We start from the raw sequence: 24,152 nt of genomic DNA on the forward strand, positions 1-24,152 counted from the left end.
AATAATGAGTTTTGTGGAAAAAATACATTTTACTCTGAAAGGCCCCTAATCCACACTGTCAAAAAGTATCATTTAATTTCTCTGTCAAAGTGAGTTGATTACAAAACAAAACATAACAAAACAACAACAACAACAACAAAAATGTCATTAAGTTTTCATAGTTTTCTTTTCTATCAATGATTAAAAATTTAGCTAAAGAGCAGTGGGAAGAAAATAAGAACCAAAAGCTAACAATGACTTCAGAGAAAGTGAATTTTCAATATAAGATGGAAATTATATTAATGATCTCACCCTAAATATAATAACATGTAATGATCTGTGAATATTCAAGTGAGTCAAAAAACCAGCAAAGAGAGTGAAGGTCAGCATGAAGTCCAACCCACATATAAGAGAGAATTCTTCTTAGTTAAGGTTTTATTGCTGTGAGGAGACAAAATGAGCATGGCTACTCTCATAAAGGAAAACACTTAACTGGGGTTAGTTTACATTTTTAGAGTTTAGTCTAATTGTCATGGTGGGAACCATGTCAGTATACAGGCAGAAATGGTCTACAAAATTTATCTGAGTGTTTTACATCTTAATCTACAGGCAGCAAAAATAGAAACTGGGGCACACTGGCTAGCCTTATTCTTCTTAAATGTGTAACCCTACAACCAGAGTGACACACTTCCTCTAACAAATCCATGCCTACTCCAACAAGGTCATGCATTCTAATAGTGCCACTCAGTATGGTCAAAATATCTAAAGAGAATAGTTTATGGGGCCATTCCTGTACAAACCACTACAATCATTCCTTGACCCTGATAGGGCTGTAGTGATAAAATAGTCCAAAATGAATTTAGTCCAATTCAATTTCTCATGCTCTTAAACAGCCTCAAGTTTGTTTGTAGCTCAAAATTCAAAGTCTAATTTGAAATTAATGTATGTGTGCATTGTAATCCCCTGAAAAATAAAATTAAAAAAGTAGATCACATCCTTTCAACATATAATGGCAAAGAATTTACAATACCATTTCAAATTTGAGAAAAAAAGATTATAGTCAGAAAATATTTGATAAAGGCAAGATGAAAAACAACCTGAGCAAATTTCAAAATCTACAATTCCATGTCAGATTTCAGAATGTTCTTTAAATCTCGAATTCCTTACAATTCTGTTGACTTCAAAACATATCATTCTATTGGGCTTTTTCATTCCCAGTTAGCAGTAGTTCTGGGCAGTTATTCCATGCTTCTGGCATCTTAAATATCATTAGACAATCAACACTTCTCCTTTGGAGTTTGATATAATGTCTCCGCTAAGTCTCTTTGTACAAACATCCTTGATATAATCTTGGCCTTAAAAGATGTCCTCAGTCACAAAGAAAGATGCCATAACTACTTTCTTTAATCCTTGATTCTAAATGCCAGAGCCACATGGCTTAACCTGCCAAGTTAGGTTGCATACTAGGGCTGGAACATGGCTTCCTCATAAAATTAAATCTTCACCAGTTTTCTGTGCCTTTTGCTTTCATTTACTTTCTAATTTTGGATATCCTGAAATTCAATTTGTAAACAAAGCTGGTGACCTTAAACTCCTTTTTACAAATTGGAAGCATAGCTGGGTGGAATTTTGCCCAGAGATTTTCACTCCTCTTATCTCATTTAGCATCAGGCTTTCTTTTAATCTCTGTATGTGTTTAAATACAGTAATTAAGTTAATAGTGGTATTTAGTACTCTTTTTTGTCCTCAATCTGTACATTTTACATTTATATTTTTCAGCTTTGCAATGTTCTTCCTATGTCTTTATATGATTAAGCACTAATGACTACATGTCATTGACAAAAAGAGGCATTGTTGAAATTTTCTTTGCCAAGAATAAATCTATAACTCTACACTTAACTTTAGGCACACTCTTTGAACACAGTCAAAATTCAGCATCATTCTTTTCCAAGATATCTCAATAGCAATTTCTAGGAAACATACTAACATTCTTCTCCTCTGTGTCCACTTGTGCCAGTAATGCAGAGATTAAATTATACTCAGTAACACTTTTTTCCACATTCTTCTTTGGTTGGTTCATTAATCAGCACTAAAAGAATTTCTCTATTTTCCTAAAAAAGTTTCAAAATCAATATTCCTCCAAATACAAAACAAAGCCTATCATAGCAGTTAACCTTTCTCTTAAATCAACTTCTGTTTTCCTTGCATTTGGTAGATGTGCAGACACACAATGACCATAACATGCCTCATAAAGGAAAACATTTAACTACAGCTTACTTACAATTTCAGAGATCTTGTCCATTTCATCATGGTGGAAAGCATTGCTGTGTGCAGGTAGAAATGCTCTTGAACAAGGAGCTGAGAGCTCTACATTTCTATCCACAGGAAGCAGAAGTGAAAACCCTGGGCAAAATTGAGTGTCTTAGACTTCTAAGCCACCCCTACATATGGGGGCACAATAACTCTAGCAAGAACATACCTACTCCAAAATATAGGTGAAGCATTCACACGCGAGTCTATGGGGCCCATTTCTACTAAAAGCACAAAAATATTGCTATTTGATTACGTCTGGAAGAAGAGTCAGGTTTCTTCAATATGTGACTTCTTCTAGACAAATAATATTCTAGGATGACCTCAACCTCAAAGGTACGAGGGCAACACAAAGTGAACTTGATTGAGAATTGTATTGAACTTCATCAGAAGCAGTTTCTCTGAGTGCAGAACTGATTTGATGATATTGTAAGATTTTGCTAAGTTACCTTCCTATAAAAGCACCAATGTATTTTCAATTAATCAAATTTATCTTTACCTTCATGCATAGGACCAGAAAGAATAGAATGAACTTGAACATGTCCAATACAGAAAAGGCAATTTCTAAATTGAAGCAAGATTTGTAATTTTTTTGTTTTGTTTTGTTTTTCGAGACAGGGTTTCTCTGTGTAGTCCTGGTTGTCCTGGAACTCACTCTGTAGACCAGGCTGGCCTTGAACTCAGAAATCCGCCTGCCTCTGCCTCCCAAGTGCTGGGATTAAAGGCGTGCGCCACCATGGCCCGGCCAAGATTTGTAATTTTAAATGTTGGGGATAAGATTGTAAAATTGGTATAAAATAGTGACACAGTTTTGGTTTTTTTTATCATTTAAAGGAGTGTATTTCTTTTTTTTCCATTTTTTATTGGATATTTTATTTACACTTCAGATGCCATCCCCTTTCCCCATTTTCCCCCTTAGAAAACCCCTATCCCATGCCCCCTTATCCTTTTTGCACTTATATATTTTTTAAAAATGTTAATCAAAGGCTTTATAAGTTTGGTATTGTTCAATCAGAGGTGTAACCCACTACCCAACCTAGATATATCAGCTATCTTTGACTGGTGGAAATACATGAACATCTGCCTCCCTGTCTCCCCCATCTTTCTCTCTCTCATCACCTAGCTTCTCCTCTCCTTCTTCTCCTCCTCTTCTTACTCCTTCTATTCCTCTCAGTACTCCTCCCACATTAGCTCCTCCTACATATCACCCTTCCTGTTAAAATGAAACTTTTCTCTCAAAAGACAATTAGAGCATAATTATGCCAATTTGTACCAGTGAGGTACACGATAGTCCTAGTACCAAATCCATCATTTTGTTGATTAACCAGAACCTCTGTCATCTATCCTAGCTAAAACAGTTCTGAACCTGGCTTTTTCCTTGGCTTTAGGATGAATGTCAGCTGACAACCATCCACTCAAATATTTTCTCTCAAGGTAAATAGCCAGGATTGGCTATGAGGCTATAAGTTTTCAACCCCATCAGAAATCCAGAATGACTGAATTAACTATAATTGTGAGAAGCACAAAGCATAGCTTCTAAAACTTAGCCAATTTATAGAGACTTCTGAACACCTGGACACTCATTCTACTTCAAAACGTTGGAGCATCTGTTCTTCCACCTTCTGGCCCAGGATCATCTGACAGCTCTTAGTGCTGCAGAATTATTAAGGGCTGCTTACTCTGTCTAGGCAGATATAATCAGTTGACTATTCTGCAAGTGTGTCCTTTTCTGGACAGTAATTTGTCTGTAGAATGGAAAGAGGCAATTCTTGTCTGGTGGCTGTCTTACAATTTTTTTTATAAAAAAGGCTTATCATTAGTACTTAAAAGACAATAACTTAGCCAGGCAGTGGTGGCGCATGCCATTAATCCCAGCATTTGGGAGTCAGAGGCAGGTGGATTTCTGAGTTCAAGGCCAGCCTGGTCTACAGAGTGAGTTCCAGGATAGCCAGGACTACACAGAGAAACCCTGTCTCAAAAAACCAAAAAGAAAAAAAAAGACAATAACTATTGTCATTAGCTCCATTTGTTATGCAAAGATTTCTTGTGTGAAGAAAATCATTTTTTAAGAGCTTAATAATTAAGGTAGCCATTTGAGAAGTTGTCATGAGTAAATATTTTTGTGAAGGTTCTGTCCTGTAGTGCCAATGGTTACCTGCTACAACTGTTGGATAATTCTACATCAAAAAAAAAAAATAGATTGGTTGCCTTAGATTTTTGAATTATCTCTGTTTGAGGTGTCCGAGGTAGGTTCCTTACACAGTTTCTCGTTTGATAAGATTGCTGCCCTATTATGATTAACATTATAATGTTAATCATACATTACATCAGAGAAATCAGAAAAATACATTAGTATCATGGAAGGTAGTGCCATTTTTATAAAAGCTAGCTTAGCACTCTTACCCCAGTGGTACCCTTTCAGACAAGGAGGACAACTGATTAGATTTCTTCTTTGAATTGAGTCAGGAGCACTAAAATTTATAGTACCTCCTGCCTTATTTAGACAATGTGTGCTGATACATCCAGGCTTATTACCTGAATAGTTTTGTGAGCCAAGCCTGATTTATTAAATATTTTCTGTACTTGAAAGAATGAATTTTTACTGTGTCTGGATATAAGTAAGTACTTGACTCAAAAAGCTTTATCTAAGTTGAGGGGAAGTGGGCTTGATCATTGCTGGTATAACAGCTGTAATTACATTTTTGCTAGTACCCCTGCTTCTGAAATTGCTTTGGCACAGAAGTTAAGACAGCTACTTTTGTTAATCATGTAGCAAAAAGGTTACTAATGTGTTTATACAAAAGGATTTATATAAATATTTAGAACAAAGGATTGATGTTCTTTATCCTATTCAAATTATTGGAAGGAGGTTCAGAGTTTAGGAGTAAGCCATCTCGAGTGTCATGCAAAGTACCAATAGATTTATGTTATTTCTAAAATTTACAGTGATAGTCATTATAATTAGAAAAGTGTTTAAAGATACTTGTAGGGTATTTGGCATAATTCTAAAACCTCTCTGGATATTTTAACTTTGCATAGTGAGATTATGAATTTAAAGAATACTATTCAAAAGAATACTATTCCTGAGCTTTGATTCTGTAGGTAATGCTGATAAAATTATCCATGGCTTGAGGTCAGTATTTCCATTTTGGTCAAGCTTCAAGACCATATATAGCTTGATCATGCTAGCTTTTTTCATCCTGGGAATACTTTTATTCCTGCCTATCCCGTTAAAGCTTGTCTTTAACAACATCAACATGTTGTCAGCTGAAGTCGGTGACTTGAAACTGAAAATGGACCCTCAGAAAGAGTTATTAATTTAACAGGCTGGGAGGCCAAGGATGGAAAAGATTCTGCACAAAGCCTTACCAGCCTTAGACAGAAGTGCATTGCTTTTGATAATGCATATTCCACAATGGGTAAGGAAGGTAAGGTTGTCAGAATGACCTAAGACATGTTCAGTCTTATTTATGCAATGGAACAGGGGGAGATGTGGATTGCTTTCTGGGCTGCCAGGCAAGAAAATGACAATGGCCAAAGACAAGAAAATGGGCTGCTTGAAAGGACTCTGACATTGGCCAAGGATAAGGAAATGTGCTGCAGGCAGGAATCTGACATTAGGCTAGTGTGGGAAACTATGGCAAGGCCTTCTTGGCAAACACCCACCCTTGGCTCTCCTATCTACTATTCTTTCTGCTTACCTTCCATGATTCACTTGCTGTATTTTCAGTTCTAAGAACTTCAAACAAGGCCTCATAGCAACCCACTTTAGTAACCCTTCCTCCTGATCTTTAGATTTAGCCCACATCCTGCTAGATAAATGTTTTTAGAACCCCTGGTAACAACAAGGCTTTGTGAGAACAACAGGCATAATTTAGTTAGACTCCAGAACTGCAGCCAGCTTCCTATACCTGCAAAGCTTTTTTTTTCTCTTCGTGCCCCTCCCCATATCCTGTTTTAAAAGTATATAACCTGTGTGAACAATAAAATCTTTGCCAGCTTGATCAGACTTCTTGACTTGCTGTGCCTCCTTATTTTCTCACACATCTGTCCTCTCCACAGGGTCTAAGGGTCCCACTTGATTATTTAGCTGGACTTGCCAAGTGGCACCCAATGTGTGGCTCTGAGACCCCCGGAGGGGACAACCACCCCACCTTCAAGTGGCAGCAGATCTGACATTCAGGATTCTGGAAGTTCCATGATGCTGAAACAGGCATTTGGTGAGTAATTAGGTGGTACATTATATAGACATGGGTCAGAATATTTCTCAGCAATATTTATTCATTTTAGGGCTTAAGGATTCCCTTGAGACCCGGGAAGCCAGGTTTGAAGAGAAAGACATAAAGGGATTTTTTTGATTTTTTGGTTTACTTTTGTCCCTGGTTCCCCCAAGAAGGAACCATTAATCAGAAGAAGTGGAAGAGAGTTTGTGATTCTTTACAAGATTATTATAAGACCTTTGGTCCAGAAACAGGTCCCTGTTACAGCTTTTAGTTACTGGAATCTCATTTATGACTTATTAAAGATTCACAATAATTGGCCTGATGTTCAAAATATCATTGAAGAGGAAGAGAGGGCTCTATGTCAAAGTTTGTACCCTCCCCCTAAATCCCCTTGTTCGCAACCACCCTCTCAAAATTCCTGTCCTGAGGGTCCCCCACTTGTAGAAATTTCTCAAAAGACACCTTCAACTTTGCCCACGAAAATCATTAAAGCCACTTTAGCCTCTAAAGCCATTAAAGTCTCTCTATCCCTCTTTGATTTGTCTTGAGGATGAATGCAGAGAGGAACCCCCTCAATCTGAGAGATGCAGCTGCCCTTGACGAGGAAGCTGCTCGATATCATAGTCCGGACTGACCCCCTTTAGAGGAAATTGTGGCTCTTTCAACCTCAAAAAAATCCCGAGCCACTCTCTATTCAACTTCCCCCCCTTTCTATCCCCCACCACCCTATCCATCTTCTCCTCTTGATCAAGTTTTGCAAACAACCACTCCCCCTGCAGGCACACTCTATGGCTACTGCTGACTTGAGTGTCTTTGCAGATTAGGTACATAATCGCCAGGAACAACTTTCACTTTTAAAAACTCTTCTTGATCTGGATAAACAATTAGCAGGTCTCTCCCTCCCCCCAGGCCAACAACATTCCTTTCATGATGGGCCCCAGTCCCTTAAGAAGAAAACTAAAAAGGCCCTGCGCTCACTTTTCTGCTTTGATTTCACAGCAACACCTCTGTTCCTTGAGACACAGGTGATGAGCCATCTTCTAGTGAGGCTCACCCTCGTAATCCTAACCCCTATGTGACTATTAGTGATGATGAAGATGATGAGAATTCTCTGGCCACAGCTGCCCCCAAGAGGCTGACCCTAGACTGAGATACCCTTGTGTATACTCTTGATTTATCAGTTCTGGAAAAACTTAAATCAGCCACCTCTAAGTATGGTCCAAATGCCCCTTTTACCTTCACCTTACTGGAGGCCTCTACTGAGGCTTGGTTAACTCCAAATGATTTTTTTCAGCTGGTTCATGGTGCACTAGAGGGAGGAAATTATGTATTATGAATGGCTGAATTTCAAGAAGCGGCTCATAACCTGGCCCTTCGTAACACCAAAACCTCTGATACCCGTGATTGCATGGCTGCCAAACTTATGGGCGAACCACCTTACAATACATCTGATGCCCAGAGATATTATACACATGGTCTCTTGGCTCAGGTTTGCCAAGCAGCAGTGGGAGCTTGGAGGAAACTCCTGCCTAGGAATACTGCTTTGGGAGCATTGACTAATATCAGACAGGGTCATGAGGAACCTTATAGTAGTTTTGTTAGCCACTTGGAGGAGACAGCTCACCACCTCCTTGGGCCTCAGGAAGACAATAGCCCTTTTATTTAACAACTTGTCTTTGAAAATGCTAACTCATTCTTGCATGCTCCCCTTCTTTGTTGGCCACCTTCGTGTTCATTCAGGCCTCCCTGGACCACTTTCTGAGGGAAATAGCCTTGCTGATCTGGCTACAAGACACCATATTTACCTCACCTCTCACCCTGATCCTTTTGAGCTTGCATGACAGGCTCATTTCCTCCATCACCTCAATGCATATTCTCTTCCCCTACTCTTTAAGATCACCCATGAACAGGCTTGAGCTACTGTTAAGACCTGCCAGACTTGTATTCCTTTTCACCCAGTTGCACATTTGGGGGTTAATCCCAGAGGCCTGCTTGCTCCCAAATGACCTATAGCAGATGGATGTGACACACATACCAAGTTTTGGTAAGCTCAAATATGTTCATATATCTATTGACACTTACAGTGGCTTCATTTATGCCTCACCCCTTACTGGAGAGGCTTCCAAGCATGCTATTTCTCATGTTATAAATTGTTTAATAGTCATGGGTTGACCTAAAATTATAAAAACAGATAATGGCCCTGGCTACACAGTATCTAGCTTTAAAACTATCTGTGCTACACTTGGCATTAAACACATCACTGGTATCCCAAAAGGTCAAGGTATTGTGGAAAGAGACCATCAGACTCTTAAAGCCATGCTCACTAAGCTTGGCCATTCTTCCCCACCCCTACTCTCTGCACCTACCCCCTCATAATCACCTCTCACATGCCCTCATTATCCTCAGTTTTCTCACACTTGACAGTGGTGGCCACTCTGCAGCTGATTGATTTTGACATGCCAACACCAAGGGGATTAATGTCATGGTGACGTGGTGATGTGGAAAGAACCACTTACCAATAAATGGAATGGACCTGATCCTGTCCTCATTTGTGGATGAGGTTTTGCCTACATTTATGATCAGGCTAATGATGGCCTTAGATGGCTTCCAGAATGTTAGGTTAAGCAAATTGTTTTACTCCCTCCCAGACAGGAGCCTCAAGCCTCATCTGAGGATGCTCTCCCTTCTGCTTCTTCCACAGAAAATGCTCCCCCCAAGAATGATGATCCTGCTGTTGATAGTGACCCTGTTTCCAACCGGCTTGCCCATCAAACTGACATGGCCATTGACTAACATCCATCATCCCTATGCAGCAAACTTCTCAAAGAAATTCCACATAAAACTTCCTCTGTCGTTATAAAACCTAATCCATTTTCGGTTTCTCACCAACCTGCCCTACCTTCCAACTCTCAACTTCCTCCTCCTCCCGCTTCTCCTTCACAGGATCATGCCTCGCCAGAGTCGACTCCCTCATTAACAACAGTTTCTCATCATTTTTCTTCACACCTTGTCTTTTCTCTGGTAGAACATATGTTTGCTGCCATCAATGATTCTCACCCAGAGTTCACGCAAGAGTGCTGGCTTTGCTATTATTCTTTCCCTCCTTTCTATATAAGAATTGCTATCCATAATAATTTTACTATCTCCACAAAATATAGTTTCTGCCATTGGCAACTGTGGGGAGCTGACAGAAGGCGGCTATCATCCTTGCAGCCATATTGAGCCATATACCCTGACAACAGACTTGATTACAATAGCCTAAAACAGCTGAGTACACTCTGATAACATCTTGCTTTAGATACCCAGGATTTTCCCTTGGGTGTGTGAGACTTAAAGGTGTGTGACTTAAGGGTGTGACTTAGAGATCAGATTTAGAGACAAGACCTAAGGGCAGGATTAAAGGAGTGACTTAGAGGTGTGGCTTAGAAGAGAGACAGATAAAAGGTAAGAGGCAGACAGAAGAAGTCAGTAGGAATTAGGCATTGAGGAAGAAGACACTTGGACTAGAGAGCTCAGAAGAAGAATTATTAGGTAGTAGGCACTTGAGTCTTGGCACTTGGAGGAAGAACTTGGAATTAGACATTAGTCACTTAGCACTTGGAAGAAGTAACTTGGAACTTGGAGTCACTAGGGAATAGGAACTAGGGATTAGGAACTCAAGACTTGGGACTTGGACTAGGAAGAGAGACTGAAGAATAAACGGGATTGAATCACACTCTCTCTGGTCTCCATTCTATGAGTCCATCCTCACTTTCTCTTGCTGAACCCCGACATGCAGACCGGAGCAACTTGGGGCAGTACTGGCTCTAACAATTTAGCCCCCAAGGCTTTTTGGTAGTACAGGTCCCAACATTGACAGAAAGGTTTGAGACATTTTGGCCCCCAAACGTGGGGTACTGTGGTCCGCAACAGGCAACATTCCTCCTTTAAAAGATTTTCTTTGGAGATGGTCTCGGGATCTGGTACCTATTTCACACCTCCTGGGAACAAACTGCCTCCTACCTCTGCTTGCATTACAATCAGACTCAAACCTCTTTTAACTTTACAGGCAACTTTTACCTTATGTCCTCTTGAGGATACATGGTGGGCCTGCTCCTCTGGACCCACTCCATGCATACATCTTACCACCTTTATGGCTTCAAAGGATCTTTTGTACAGGTTCTCCTGCAGTTAGCCAGTTACTCCTCAGATGACTTTATCCACTTATGGAACCAAGAGGAGCGCCTTTCCTGGACCTCACCCTCAAGACACGATGAAGTTCTCCTCTGACAAAAGCAAGAGCCCATCATTGCAGTGACGATTGCAGTCATCTTGAGGCTGAGGGTGGTAGGTCCTGGGACTAGAATTTTCTCCTTTGTTCTCTCCAACCAGCACTACTCTGAGCTTAGTACCACCATTGATCAAGATGTTAGAGAGCTACAGCAGAGCATCAAAGCCCTTAGTGAGTCACTTCGATCTTTAGCTAAAGTTGTCCTCCAGAATAGATGAGTCCTAGATCTCTTGCTCCTCCAACAGGAAGGACTCTGCACTGCTTAAAAGGAAGACTGATGCTTCTTTGCAGATAAATCAGGGGCAGTAAAAGATAGCATGTGCAGAGTTCGAGAGGACTTAGAGAAAAGATAGAGAGTGAGGAAAATGGGAAAAAAAACAAGAGTTGGTCTAAGAACTGGTTCTCTACCTCACCTTGGCTTTCTACCTTGCTCCTTTCTATCCTTAGACCTCTCATTGGCCTTCTCTTGCTCATTTCTTTTGGTCCCTGGGCCTTCACTTGCCTTGCTACTCTCATAAAGACCCAGGTAGACAACCTGGCAGCTAGGCCACTCCAGGTCCATTACTTAAAATTGGACTCTGATGATAAACCCACTCCAGAAGTTGTCAAGCACCAGCCCTGACATGTTGCTTCAAAGTTCAAACTCCCCCAAATTCCCTAGAGCAGCTGCCTTTGTGGGATGTTCTAAAGGCACCACTGATACCATTGTTCCTCCTCTGTAAAGGGAGATGCTAGAGGGTGTGAGGCAAAGTATTGCACGAATACCTCTTTCTTTGTGCTCAAAGATGGGATCCTGAGAAGCATTCCTGATTGCATACAGATTGGTTTAGGTCACTCTTCCTGTCCCCTTTCTGTCCCCTTGAAAAAGCATCTGGGAGGCTGTGGCTTAGCCTCCCAACCAAGGAGTGCTTAGCCCTTCAGTACAACACCTGAAACTCAGAGGGGATCAGGCCTCTACTTTCCCCTCCATGCTTCCAGCACTTTATTATACAGGGGAGGGGGAGATGTGGAAAGGCATGCCTTATTCTTGGCAAACACCTTGGCTCTCCTATCTACTATTCTTTCTGCTTACCTTCCATAATTCACTTGCTGTATTTTCAGTTCTAAGAACTTCAAACAAGGCCTCATAGCAACCCACTTTAGTAACCCTTCCTCCTGATCTTTAGATTCAGTTCATATCCTGCTAGATAGATGCTTTTAAAACTTCTGGTAATGGCAAGGCTTTGTGGGAACAACAGATATAACCTAGTTACACTTCACAGCTGCAGCCAGCTTCCTCCATCTGCAAAGCTACTTTCCCTTCCTGCCCCTCCCTATATCCTGTTTTCAGAGTATATGACCTATGTGAACAATAAAATCTTTGCCAGCTTGATCTTGACTTGCTGTGCCTCCTTATTTTGACACACATCTTAGTCCACTTCACAGGGTCTAAGAGTCCTACTTGGTTGTCCAGCTGGACTGGTCAGGCTAGAACAAAAAAGTAATTTCAAGCAGAGATCTAAATCCTAGGCTAGAACAAAAAAGTAATTTCTGGTAGGAATCTAAATATTAGGCTAGACAAAAAAGTAATTTCAGACAGGATTCTAAATTTTAGGCTAGAAGAAAGAAGTAGGCTTCAGACATGAAAATGACTTTGGGCTAGGACAGGAAAGTAGGCTCAGGTATTTTTGTCATCTTGTTAAGTCCTTAGAAATAGTGATCATGGGAGTGATCATGGGACTCTGTTTACTGCCTTGCATGTTCTTTAACCATTGGTGTTTATTGTATTGTTTGTTCCTTGAATATTTGCATCTGTTGTTTGGCAAGTTCCTCAACCTAGAACTGACCTTAATACTTGATGAAATTAAAATGGTATAAAAGCAAAAAGAAGGATGGGGATGTGACAAGGGGTTCATGGGGGGAATAAGGAAATAGGATAAAATCCTAAATGGAAGTACATAAAATATCCAAAAAAATAAAAATTCAAAAAAAAGAGTTATCTAAGATGTCAGAAAGAATAGAGAAGAATGAAAGAGTTAAGATATGAAATGTTTATGGATATGGGAAATGGTTTGAAGGAACAACTCACAGAAAAATGAAATCTTAATAAGATTTTGGGTAGTCTTCTGGCCTGGTGAGTTTCTTGTAATGGGTTCACCTTGAAAATATAAAGTAACAACCTCAGCACATGCTTTAAATTAATTTCCCATTTTTAATTGTCTACTGAAGGAATTGACAAGTGGGTGTAGCATTGACACAGGCCAGATTTTTAAAAAAAAAAAAAAACATCTTTTGCTTCAGAGCCTCTATCAGCAGACAAACAGAGTCCTCAACACATTTTTTTTTTGGTTTCTGTATTACATTAACAAGCCTTTAGGTATTTGTATCTCTATTAGAAAAGCATCTTCATGATGCTCAAGTTTCTATTTTTATTAGAACTTTCTTTTTTCAGTGAGTTGTTCTTTGAAACCATTCCCCATATCCATAAATATTTCATATGATAACACTTTCATCCTTCTCTTTTCTTTCAGACATCTTAGATAACCCTTTTTGAACCAAGTTCTTATATATATCCAGACATAGCAAAAATTCATCTTTAGTTAGGCAGGCACTGGCTATTTTAAATTTATCATGAAGTGTTATAAGCAATTTAAATGGCAAGGATTCTTATAAGGGATCCTTATCCTATTTGTTATTCTTCATTCTCACTGGGAAACAACCTAATTATTTGCCCTGATACTGAGTTGGGAGTACAGCAGCAGCAGCAGATCCTATAGGCCACGTTGGTTTCTTTTTTTTTCAGGATGTCTTATAAAATTACTTATATTTAAATGCTGCAGAGTAGGACATTTATATTCATATTTTGTTAGTTTCTTTCCTGAGTCAGTTTCCTCTTCTGAGGTTGATTTTTCTTCTTTTGATTTATCACTACCCTCTCCTGAGCTACTTTTCTCAGATGTTTATGTCAAGGAATAAACATTGTTCTTAGATCCTGATGGAGACAGTAGTAAGGGAGTCCCCTCACAAGGAGGTGAATCTAATGTCTCCTGGGCACATATGGCCTTTTTTTGTCATCTCCCAACAACTTCCTGAGCACAGTCCAAATAGCAAAGGATGTAAGGGGCATGCCTAACCTTTCATTCTCTGTAAAGCAGTTTTTAATATCTAACCCTGTTTTCTCACATTAATCCATATCTAACATTCACCTTCCTGGATACCAAGAACTGACCATTTGTACAAACTTAAGAAAGTCAGTCAGCTTGCTAGTGCCAGCCTTAATGGCCTTTTTAAGAAGAGTATGCTTCATAACATTTATAAACTTTCTGTCAATAGATTTAATTTGTCCCATTTTGAAAGAAACATGAAAATTGCACACAACCCAGAGCTGATGGGTCCTGATCTAAGGTTGGTGATAATAGCTCCCAACAGAAGTGAAGGTAAAACTGCCTGATGGTACCAAGCAATTCTACCCAGAGCTGATGGCTCCCAGCATAATCCAGGCACTGATTCTACCCAATATCAGCCTCTGATGATGGCAGTAGGCAATATCAATTCCTATGTCTCACTTTCCATAATCATGCACTCCCTGGCCAAGAGGCTTTTGCAAGACCCAGTTGAGAGTCCTATCCCTGTGAACTTACCTTCCAGGTTCCAGGAAAATCCCTGTTCCTAGGCTCCAATTTAGATGCTGAGAGCTTCCTGGCCTGGAGAGAGTCTGAACAAGGCAAAGAATAGGACTCTAGTATGGCTTTAAAGTCTTAGGGTCTCCAAATATTCTAGCACCCTACCTATACTGAAATGCTGATGATAAATTTTAAAAGTACTAAAAAACGTTCTTGTTCTTTCTGAGGGCAAGAAGCTTCTAGTTTAGAAGATTTACATCTGTAGCCAGGCAACTAGGGATTAAGTAATGTGGCTTTTGATCTATCTCAGCAGGAACTGCACAGCTCTGACCTTCAGTCTGCTGGTTGAATGTCTCAGGAAGAAAAAGGGACACTTTGCAAAGTGATTATAGATTTTGTTTCTATGTTGTAAAATGTTTCTGATGAAAGATATCTTAGAAAAGTGGGAAAAGCAGAAAGATCCTAAGTGGGGCAATAAAAAATGTTTTTCTAACTTCTCTTTGTCTAAGAAGTGTTTTGTCTAAAAATGTTCTCAGTTCAGTTCCTCTGACCTTTCTCTTTGTCCTCAACACTTATACATTTTTTTAGGATACATATTATTCACATGTAAAAAAGTTAATCACAAGCTCACACATAAAATGAAAACATAAATTGAAATAGAAGTTTACAACACAGAATGTTTACATGAATATCCATTAGAAGTAATTATCTGGCTAAATATTCATCATCTGTCACAGCTCCACAGGTTCTTTTCAAGTTAAAAGCCATAAGTAAGTTGTTAATGAAGTTTTGCATAGATAAACTGAGTCAATATTTTATATTCTGTCCTAACACCTATAGTAAATTGTAGTTCCATTTTTATGACCTATGCTTAATTGTTGTACAACTTATTAGACTGTGATCTGAGTAGGAGAATTCTGGTTACTATCTAAAAGAAATTAACAGGTGACACATGAGGGACTAGCAAAGTTCTCAAGGCAGCTTTGACTATCAGAAAAGGACCTAATTTTGAGTCACACTATAATAAAGCTTAATAAACACAAATATAATTTTAGAATTTTTATAAGATCATTATTAAGAATTTAGAAGTCAGCTATTAGTTTATATAGCATCACTACAAGACAGTGCATCTTCCTGGATCTCCAGAGATCTGCTCAAAGGATGGGAAAATAGCTAGTGGTTGTTATATATGTTTAATAATAACAGGAAAAGCATATTAATAGCAAAAATCTTTTCTAAAATGATTTATTTCTATACTTTGACAATTGGAGCTTTGTCATAAATGTAATCAAAAGCAAAGTCATTTCAGGAAGATCACCTACTAGTTATTAGCTTGTCCTATGAAAGCTGCTGACAAATTCTAAATTTGTGAACGAGAAGTATGGGCAGAGAGGGTGGGTACTGGATTAGGTGGAGGAATATGATTAATACACTGAGTTGCTAATAGGTATAAATATATTATCATTATTAAGATTGGCATGGATAATTTTTATGGTAGGGAGGAGGACTTGCTTAGCAATTTAGGGGGTCATTTTCCCAAAGTATTCAAGTTCCATTCCTAGAAATAATATTAGGCAGATCACAAACGTCCAAATCTTGAGGATCCAATACAAGTACTGGACTCGATGGATACAAACATGAGAGGTTCATATATTCACACATAAGCACATTCACAAATACACACAAGAAGAAAAAATAAGTAGTCATAATAATATCAATATGATGGCAAGCAATAGAGGTGTTGAAACATAACAAAAAAGTATGATCTACTGCCTGGAAGCCTGGGTATAGAAAAATTGCTTATTCTACCTACTTGAGTACATTTTTTGATATTACTTATAATGCTATTTTGTGAATGCACGTATGTGTTTAGAAATTAACCTCATTTTTATTTGAATGGTTAATAAACTGCTTTGATATCACAAAAAAATAATAAAAATTACAAAAAATTATTTAAAGTAAAACAGACAATAAAATGTAAGTGAAATAATATAATATGAAGGGAAATTGATAAGTAGGATGTTAATTTGAGAAATAAATCAATGACACTTTCTTATGAATAAATATTATATATGCAAATAAATACATATAAACATTTAAAGATACATATAATTTTTGAGAACTCTGTACATGTGAGTATCAATTAATTATCACTACTAATAGAACAGAGGTACTCAAAATCTACAATCACAGAAAAATGATCATATGCAACTTTAGTAAACAGAGTTGTTCACTCTCTTTTGCACACCAAGTTTTTAAAGCATATGCTTTATGGTAAAATAATCCTTACAGTGCTGACAAAAAGGGGGTCAGTCCTCACAGTGATGCTTAGCTCCAGAAAAATAATAAAGTCTATTAAAAAGAAAATTGCTTAGAATTGAATTTGTGGGATACATCAATTTTAACAAGCTAAGAGCAATACAATGAATATATTTGATGAAATTAATTTTGACATATATGTTCAAACCCATATTTTACTTGATGAGAAAGAAAATATATCACTCTCATAAATTCCTAGAGAAAATTCACAACTTTACTTGGACTTAACACAGTGAGAAATTGCCAAAGAAATTTATGCCACAAAGAGTACACTATATGCTATGAGCTGCTTGCTTTTCTTTGTATTTTTAATTCTGATCAAATATACCTCTGCAGATTATGTCTTTCTTAGAATACACACAGAGAAAAATAGAGCCCAGAAACAAGACCTCACTGACAATGATAAGTGCAAATGTAATAAAGGACAGTGGTTACAACAAGGTAGACAGCAAGAAAGAGCTTTTGTAGTTAATAAAAGTAATGATAATAAGGCCATGAAGGAATTGTGTTTGCATTCAAGATTCAGTAAATGCTTTTGTACTGAAAGCCAAATAAACATCACATTATAGTTAGGAGTGGAGCCATATTCATTGGTCATATACATAAGGGAAAATGATAGAAAGGATCCAGAAGGTGTTATCTATATGAAAAATGTCCTAGAAAATTGGCTTGTTGTTTAATATGTAAAATTGTTCACAATGGTACATAGCTCCAGTAAAATAATAAAGTTTATTTTAAAATATGCTTAGAATTGAATTCTTGGGATAAATCAATTTTAACAAGCTATGAGCAAGACAATGAATATATTTGATGAAATTAATTTTGACATATTTGTCCAAACCCATATTTTACTTGATGAGAAGGAAAATATATCACTCTCATAGATCCCTAGAGAAAATTGACAACTTGACTTGGAACGATTCAAGATAAGACAGCCAAGGGATTGAACATACTGGACAATAATACAACTTATGAATTTCAGAATTCTTGTACTGGACCTCAGGACCTAATTGTGATCTTAGCACACACGTTGCAGAATGAGAACGTTTGTTTGAACAGTTTTACCTTCACCTGCAAATGTGGGTTATGTCAAAAGTATGTACACACATGCAAATAATGGATGTAATAACAAGTTTGAAAATATAAAATAAGCCACATTTCTCTTAAAATTATTCCATACTCATAAGGAATACTCTACACAGCAAATATTCTTAATACATTATAATAAAATTGACTGAATTTTGTCATTAATTTAGTGTATATATTTCTGACTTTATGCAAGTTCAATGTTTTTCACAGCAATCAGTTGTCTTATTTATAATGACTAAACCAAACTAATTGCTCACATATCTGGAAGAAGAGTGATTTCCATGAAAGACTTTCTGGTATGCAAAAGAAAGAGAAACATATTGTTACCTGAAAGGAAAAAGCACCAGAAATGTGGATTTATAAGGAACATTAATTATAATGAAGTAAAAGAGGCCCCACCCAACAACCAAAGTTGTCTCATCTACTATGCATATGAGAAAATATTTTTTCCTTTTAGTAAAAATTTGATTCCCTAAAAATTAGAAATTCCATGAAATGTTTTATCCAAATAAGAAATTTTATATAACCATGATTGATATGTTTTAAAATTCAAAATAAATCTGTCAAAGAAATAAACCATGAAGTTTAATTTATATCTAAACAATTTTTTCCTCAACTCTCTTTGATTTAATGCCTTAAAACCTTAAAGATTTTTACCAAACACAGAGAGTTGTCACACAGAGCATAATTCACCTTCACACATTATTTGTTTTTTTTTTTAACCACTTATTTTGACAAATTTACTTTTAGAAGTTCTAAAAATTTTCATTTATATCTTTTGGTCATTTTCTTCTTGTTGATTTCCAACACATTTCTTCATGTATTCACAGGTATTTATAATTGTATTTGTTCTATTTCCATGCCATACTGCCTATATCCATACAGATCTAAGAAAGTATTCTTGGGAAGGCAAGGTCTGGTTTAGATAAAAACATCTTATTTACTTTATTAAGAAACATACATGAATATTTACTGAGCAATACTTGTCTGACACTACCCATTAACCTGAATTATTTAACTAAAGCTAAGAAACAACACCAAGATAAAACTTTCATACTCACTATGTCATGCTAGATACATATATAAAAACAAGAATAATTACTGCAAACCAATGGAGTAAACAGGTAAACACAGAAAAGCTGTCTGAGAATAAAAATTAAATTATCAAACAAACACTTATAATAAAATATGAGATAGATGCAATATCTAAAGAAAACAGAAGTATTCACAACTTCTAATTGTGAGATTTCTAACTGTGGAATCAGCTTCATGTAACACACATGGCCTCTTCACTCAAGCATCACAACAAACACTTGGAACTTACTGCATTCAATAACATCATCTAACATCACAGGCACAATCAAGACTTCCAAAATGATATGAACAATATCAGACTTACAATAAATCATCCTTTGAAATAATAACAATGAAAACTATTCAGACATTGTGGCATAAAAAGTATGGCAAACAGGAGGTTATAGTTATCAATAATTTACTAAAATGAATACAAAGTTAACATTTCATTTCCCCCTGAATGAGGAAAATAATTGAAAAGCAATATAAAATTGATAAAAACATTAAAAATATTGAGTAAATTTGTCAAAAATAAAATAAAGAATAAGTAAATTTTAATGACTACACCAACTAAGTCATAAAAATTCTGAAATTGAAAAGTAAATAATTGTACTCACTGAATGTAATTGTCCAAATATTGATATGGTAGAGTTGAATGTGGCGTTTTCTTCCCAGTGTAGAAAGTATGAAGAGGGAAAAATGCACCAATTACAACATCTCCTTCCTGGTGAAACTCTTCAGTGATTATGTAAAAGCATCTACTGATATTATAGGTAAAAGCAGAGACAAATGTTGGAATTTGCAAGAGCTGGAAGATTAAAATCCAGGAGAACATTCTATTAGTACATTGGTCTTCTTGTTGCAGAATACAGTATCTAATACATATATTCTTGGTTCATGTTTTTGCAATCATGTATGTTGGTGACTCAGTCTGTCCCACTAATTATTCTATGGGATTGGGAAAGCCATTGGGAATTTTGAAACTATCCTTTCCATTGGACTGTGTGGCTGAGCCCTCTATTCAAGTGAAAAACAAGTTCAGAAATATGTTTTATTTTTCATATTCTTCACTAGCCGAAGGCATTATGACTTCAGCAAAGACTACTAACATTAAGAGCTCAGCCTTGATTTTCTCTAGGGATGAATTGTCTAATTATATAAAGCAAAAAACTTTTAAAATGAAAAACAATTTAAGCTGATCCTCACAGGTTACATCAGAGGAAGCCAACTAAGTGAAAAAGGAAAACGCTAAAAAGAAAGCATTGCAATAAAAACCACTCAAAATTATTACATTGCAGAGATTTTTTTGTGGCAAATAACAAGTATGAATCATGGGAAACAATTTCCAAGCCACTATGTACAATATTCATTGGTGTAACTTATTCTAACATTTTCTGCTTTTAATTTAAAGAGGGACTTTATCCCTAATATCTGTAAACATTATACAATAAGAAATTATGAGAACTGTCACTGTAAGAATTATTATTACAATGTCCAGTTTATTTGTATTTAATGACTTTCAACATAGTACTTCTACACTCTATCTTGTTGAATCCTAAGTTGTGTAGAGGGTTTGTGTCTAACAAGCACAATGAAAATTGCGTTAAAATTTATACTTTTAAGGCAGACAAATTAAATTTAAATTTGGGGCTTTATAATATCAGAACTTTACTGCTAAATGTTGAGCTCTGGACTTATGAAGTCTATTATTCTTCTATTTTTCAAACCAATTAAAGACCTGAGAGGGATAAATTATACCTGAATAAGTAAGATGTGCAGACCAAGGACCTTCTGTGTTAAATAAAATGACAGAGGCATTTTGGACTACATAAAGAAATTGTAATATTGGTTCATATCCTCAATTATGCTTTATGAATGGATAACATGCAACAATAAATCAGGAAATCCAGTGTTTCCAAAAAGTTTCATTAGCTACTGTAGAGACATTTTTGTCTCCTCCACTTGTCCCACAGCTAGTTGGAGGTGTTCAGGAAAAAAGTTTTGACCATTGTTATATGTATAGTTACCACAAATATTATAATCATGAAGAGGTAATAAGTATTCAAAGGTGTTTTCACCTCTCTTTGAGCTGTTCTCATGTGAGAGGATCAACTTTCACATCTTCCGCTGCTTTACTGTCTTCTAGGTCTCCTCCATTGTACTTTCCATGTCAGGAGTCAAGATTTTAAGATTGATTTACTGACATTCAAACTTTTTAAGTTAATAAAGCATTATGTAATCCATCTTTAGGAGATTGCATATCCCTCTTTAGTTTTATCTTTATCTTATTTGAATAAGTTAGATTTTTCACAACTTTTTGATCTGTAGGATTGTACAGAATACCCATAGTACATTTTATTATTATAATATGTAAAAAATGTTTCATTTTACTCTATACATAAGCTAGGCCATTATCAATTTTAATGTGTAAAGTTATCCCAATGATAGTCATAAATACCTCTTGAGGACCAATAATTCAATGATGAGCAAAGGCTTAGTGTTAATTACTAAGGTATAATGTGACTTGAACAAGAAAAATATTAAGGATAATATATCTGCCAGTAATAATTAACAGTTTGTATCTGCTCTTGTCTAAACTGTACTTTCCGTTACTGACTTTTCTGTAGACCTATCTTATATTCTAAGTAGTTAATTGTCTCCTCTTTGTATTTTTTTTCTGAACCAAGTTTTAAAATCCAGTAAAGCAAAATAGTTTTATTTCAATTAGTATTTATTTTAAGTTATCACTATTGTGATTAGTTGATAGTATAACATTCATTCCATGATAAATTACAGAGTGGAAAAACTGTTTATTGTTTTTGTGTCTGTTTTAAAAATTACTGACAAATAACAAGGCTGTTTAGGGAATAACACCTGAAATGTAAATAAAATATTCTATAAAAATTAAATTAAAAATTGCTTATGCTATAACTTTTCATTGATATCTTTTTATAGGATCTTTTATTGATGAATGTGGGCACAGGGAATAGTTTTTTTACCTTTTTCTTTTAGGAATATGGTTTTAAAAAGCAGTCTTTAACTTAATCACTAAGATAAATTGTGACTTCAACAACAAAAATATTAAGGATAATTCATCTTACAGAGAATAAACAGGCTAAATGATCTTAGTTATATCTCTTAAGTCTGTTAAAATTCACAACTTCATGAACGTTTTAATGACAAATAAAGAATTCTAAGCTCAGGTGAACTCTTCTATACAGGCCCAACTATTCTAGGGCCTGTAACTTTTTCTTAGTTAATGGTCATTGTTCTACATGACAAATGTTTGTTAATTAACCATTTCACTGGAGTGTGGAAGTAACCCACTTCAAACATTTGGAGAGTCAGTATATCCCATATCCTGATGATGAACAGTCTTTAATTATTTTTTATAACATTTTTAAAATCTTTATCAAAAACATGCCCTGTTTTCCGGCTTTTTCATGAAGTTGTAGAAACATTTATTTGTTTTTTCCACTGTTATAACAAATTTCTTCCACATAATTCCAAGGCTATATCTGCCACATATAACTTTTATCTTAATACCTAACATTTTGATTCAATACATTAAATCTATTTAGTCTCCATTTTATCTGAGACAATGTACCAATCCCTAGCTAAAGCATACATAATTTTGTGGTGTCCAAATTGAATCCCAAGAATCTGTTAAAATTGTCATTATATCTGCCCTAATATTTAGTAGGCCTTCAATCCCAATTTCATCTAATAGTAATTTTAACTTTGGTCTCATATCCTTTATAGCATGTATAGTTTGCGAAAATACTTTTCTATACCTTTAAAATCTCTTTTTCTACTCATTAGATTTGCTCTGCCCCTGTCAAATGGGTCATATGTAGGTAAGTTTAGAGCACATCAATCTGTCATATCAGGCATTTATTTTTCAAGGCACTCTCTAGAATAGTCTCTCCATGATGGATGGTGTACAAATAGCTCATGTCATTTTTGTCAGAAGAAGGCCCCCAGGCTGTTTTGAAATACTAAGGAATTTTCTCATATTTCTCATAAGTTCTGTGTGACTTTTTCATGTCTCATATATTCCTGTAAACCCTCTCTTTGCAGTAAAATTAGAGTTAATATTGTTCTTATGTGTTGTAGAAGAATGAAACATGGAGACATCTATGCAAAGATATCATCTATACAAAAATATTATCAGATAAGAGATTTAAAAAACTGTTTTCTAGATACTACAATATAGATATCTTAGTAAGGGTTTTACTGCTGTGAAAAGACAGCATGACCAAAGCAATTCTATGAGAAAACTTAATTGGGTCTAGCTTACTGTTTTAGAGATCCAGTTAATTATCATCAAGGTGGAAGCATGGCAGTGTCCAGGGATATTATACACTAATGAAAGTCAATTGTTCTGCCTGTAGAGTCACTGGAAACAAATTGGGGTAGACCTATGGGTAATGAGTACAAGAGAAAGGTAGACAGTCTATGCAAAGATTCTGTTTAAGGCAAGTGAGAGGAGTACTGTGGTAGTACAATAATCTCTCTGTGCTCTTGACTGCAGACATCATTATTTAAGGATATATCTTCTTAATTTTTTTGTCAATATATACTATAACCTGAAGTTCTAAACCAAATAAACACCTTTCCCTATGCCACTTGGCTAGAATGCTTCTTATGACAGCAACAAATAATGGGACACCACCCTGTCAAGGTAATCTGAGATAAGAGTGTCAAGGTCTGACTCTTTTGCACAAAGTAATCAAAAACTACACATCATCCATCATCACTCACTTACTCTTCAACCCTCAACCTAGACAAGTAAAGAGGCATACTATGAGTCCCCATAAGGCAAAGAAAGAGATGTACTGCTCTTAGGAATGACTATAGTACTGAGTGAGAGTATATGAATGCTAAGAGGATCAGTGAATATTTTTCTCTCAATTTTTCTGAAATTTAAAAACATTTTTTAGAAGTTGTGGCACAATATAAAATATGTATCTTGCCCAGTTTTACTTCATTTTATTTTCTATTTATGTATGTTTATGAATACTGTTCTAACATTTGTGTATAAGTTAAACATTACTGATAAATGTCTTTCTTAATGGTGCTACAATTTCAGTTTGTTGGTTTGTCTGATTTTTCTAGGAAGAACAACTTTGAATGGTTGATTATGTGACTTTCTCAGTTTTACAAAAAAAAGGAGGGGGGATTATCCTTGTAGACTCATTTTAAATGAAATAATTATATGTTTGTTTTATTTTAATTTATGTATATGAGTGTGTGTGTATTCATTGTTATAGAAATCATAGAGCA

At 36.2% G+C, this 24,152-nt stretch overlaps 1 protein-coding gene across 1 annotated transcript in view; it reads right to left on the reverse strand.

Moving 5' to 3' along the window:
- LOC143440687 (vomeronasal type-2 receptor 116-like) overlaps window positions 1-19,701 on the reverse strand; it is a 35,841-nt gene extending 16,140 nt beyond the window's left edge. The window contains exon 1 of the mRNA XM_076927466.1: window positions 19,484-19,701. Within this exon, the coding sequence (XP_076783581.1) occupies window positions 19,484-19,701 (218 nt within the window). The remainder of the gene's footprint in view (window positions 1-19,483) is intronic.
- Between the last annotated feature and the right edge of the window lie 4,451 nt (window positions 19,702-24,152).

This window comes from Arvicanthis niloticus, chromosome 30 (assembly GCF_011762505.2).
Source record: "Arvicanthis niloticus isolate mArvNil1 chromosome 30, mArvNil1.pat.X, whole genome shotgun sequence".
NCBI classification, from domain to species: domain Eukaryota; kingdom Metazoa; phylum Chordata; class Mammalia; order Rodentia; family Muridae; genus Arvicanthis; species Arvicanthis niloticus.